We start from the raw sequence: 2,433 nt of genomic DNA, 5'->3' as shown, positions 1-2,433 counted from the left end.
CACAATAGCCAAACTATGGAAAGAGCACCGGATGTCCATTGACAGATGACTGGAGAAAGAAGATGAGGTATATATACACAATGGAATACTACTCAGCCATCAAAAAAATGAAATCTTGCCATTTGCAATGATGTGGATAGAACTAGAGGGTATTATGCTAAGCAAAACAAGTCAATCAGAGAAAGACAATTATCAGATAATCTCACCCATATGTGGACTTTAAGGAACAAAACAAAGGATCATAAGGGAAGAGAGGAAAAATAAAGTAAGATGAAATCAGAGAGGGAGACAAACCGTAAGAGTCTCTTAATCATAGGAAACAAACTGAGGGTTGCTGGAGGGGAGGGGGGGAAGGGGATGGCATAACTGGGTGATGGACATTAAGGAGGGCATGTGATGTAATGAGCACTGGGTATTATATAAGACTTATGAATCAGTGACCTCTACCTCTGAAACTAATAATAGATTATATGTTAATTAATTGAATTTAAATTTAAAATTTTTTTAAAAACAATAGTCTTTGCTTTTATTAAGTTTAAATCTGCCACAACTCTTACAGATTTATTTGTTCTTTCTTTCTTTTTCTTCTCCCTCTTTCTTCTCCCAAAAATAACAAGTATGACTGGTCAGACTCGCTTTCTGAGTTTCACTGTCCCAAGCCTCATGCCACGGAAGCATGCTTGTTCTTCACTACGTAGACTCAAGAGTTATAAGGAGCCTTCAAATCCACTGCACGGTTAGTCGTAGATGTTTCTTGGGCCCTTTGGTAACCTGGGAAGAGAAAATGGAGACGATACAAGGCCAGGAGTTCTAGACTCCCTTCCCCGACCTTCGGGCAGTTTTCATTTATTCCGTACTGGGCTTTTAAATAAATTTATAAATTAGTAGAAAGGGTTCAACTGATTTTCAAGAGTTTGTCAATGTCTGGTGTGGTGCAAAGAGGTCTGTTAGGAAAGTCAGACTTTGTTTGAAGGCTGGGACATACCCCCTACGGTGGCAGAAGGGAAAATACCGCTTTCTCTGATAATAATCCACGCACTGCCCACCTCACACGTTCATTGTGACGTTGAAGCACCACCAGGAGTGTGGGGCTCGTTGCAGCGGAGCCCAGGGTTCCTTCCGCAGCTGCTTTTGGCCTGGAAATCGGCCACCGCACCACCAAGCAAGCAGAGCCAGGCCCTGCCCCTGCCCCTGCCCCTTTCCCTGCCCACCCACTCTCTACCCTCCACCCGGAAGTGGACCCACTGGGCGGAGGCATCCATTCCGCGTGTCAGAGCAACGTCAGAACAGCCGACCACCGGCCAAGGAGGCCGTTCCACCCACTAAGATATGGATCCATCCCTCCCAGCGTCCCACTCCACCAGCCAAGAGTCGGACCCCACAGGTTTAGATTTCAACTCTGCTGGACAAGATTATTTCTCCGCTGGCTACGTGTACGACTCTCTCTACCAAGACCTGGACCTGAACTCTCTTCATGAAGATCTTTCCCAGTCCATGCCAGGCACCGTGACAGAGGCCTCAGCAGACACACATGAATCTCACCCTGCTGCCAAACCAGAGGATCTCACAGAGGCTGAACAAAAGGAGCTCAAATTAGAGCTCACTAAATTGGAGGAGGAAATTGTAACTCTACGCCACGCTCTGGCCACCAAAGAAAGATGTTGCATGGAGCTCAAGAGGAAGCTGGGCCTCATAGCCTTGGTGGGGCTAAGGCAGAATCTGTCCAAGAGCTGGCACGATGTTCAAGTCTCCAATGTTTACATGAAACAAAAGACGTCAGCTGCCCTGTCCACCATGGGCTCTACCATTTGCAGGAAGCTTGGAGACATGAAGAAGTCAGCCACATTCAGATCTTTCGAAGGTCTGATGGGGGCAATCAAGTCCAGAGTTTCGGGGGGCAGAGAGCTTGGCAGTGACAGCCTTCCTTCTTCAGCTGGGAGTGGAGATGATCCGCCCGCATCTTCAGGGAGTAGGGTTGACCCGCTCCCACTTTCCAGGAGTGGGAATGATCTAGCTCAGTGGAGTGGAGTTGATCTGGTTCAGAGGAATAGAGATGATCTGGTTGCAGGCAGTGGGCATGACCTGTTGCCCTTTCTGGAGCTGTAATGAAGCCCTTGGTTACCTTGCCTGACCACCTAACCAGTGCAAGAATTCCTTTTCCTCATCACAATTGCGACTCTGCCTATCAAAAACAAGCAACTAAACCACAATGGTAAAGTTAAATCAGGAAATGTACAGAGTTCGGTTTTGAGAAAAGTAATTCCCATTTGTACATAGGTGTTTGCTGCTGTTCAGATAGAGACCTCAACATTTTGCACCCAGTTATTTTACACTAAAGTTAGTGGATGAAATGTTTAACCGTACTAGCCTTCTGGAATTGACATTTAAATGGACAGGACAATGGCTTCAGAGAGATCTTAGGCCCACGCCCAA

General features: G+C 46.5%; 1 protein-coding gene across 1 annotated transcript; it reads left to right on the top strand.

Annotated features, from left to right (window-relative positions):
- The first annotated feature begins 1,329 nt into the window (after positions 1–1,329).
- Positions 1,330–2,106, top strand: TPD52L3 (TPD52 like 3). The gene has a single exon (XM_045780810.2). The coding sequence runs from the start codon at positions 1,330–1,332 to the stop codon at positions 2,104–2,106; it is 777 nt and encodes a 258-aa protein (XP_045636766.2).
- Positions 2,107–2,433: the final 327 nt, after the last annotated feature.

The sequence above is a fragment of the Ursus americanus genome, chromosome 18 (genome assembly GCF_024610735.1).
Source record: "Ursus americanus isolate L20-20 chromosome 18, mUrsAme1.1.p, whole genome shotgun sequence".
Classification (NCBI taxonomy): domain Eukaryota; kingdom Metazoa; phylum Chordata; class Mammalia; order Carnivora; family Ursidae; genus Ursus; species Ursus americanus.
This window is presented reverse-complemented; position numbering and strand designations above follow the sequence as displayed.

Excerpts from the sequence above, each read along its gene's own strand:
- TPD52L3 (XM_045780810.2), top strand. The coding sequence starts at position 1,330 with ATGGATCCATCCCTCCCAGCGTCCCACTCCACCAGCCAAGAGTCGGAC.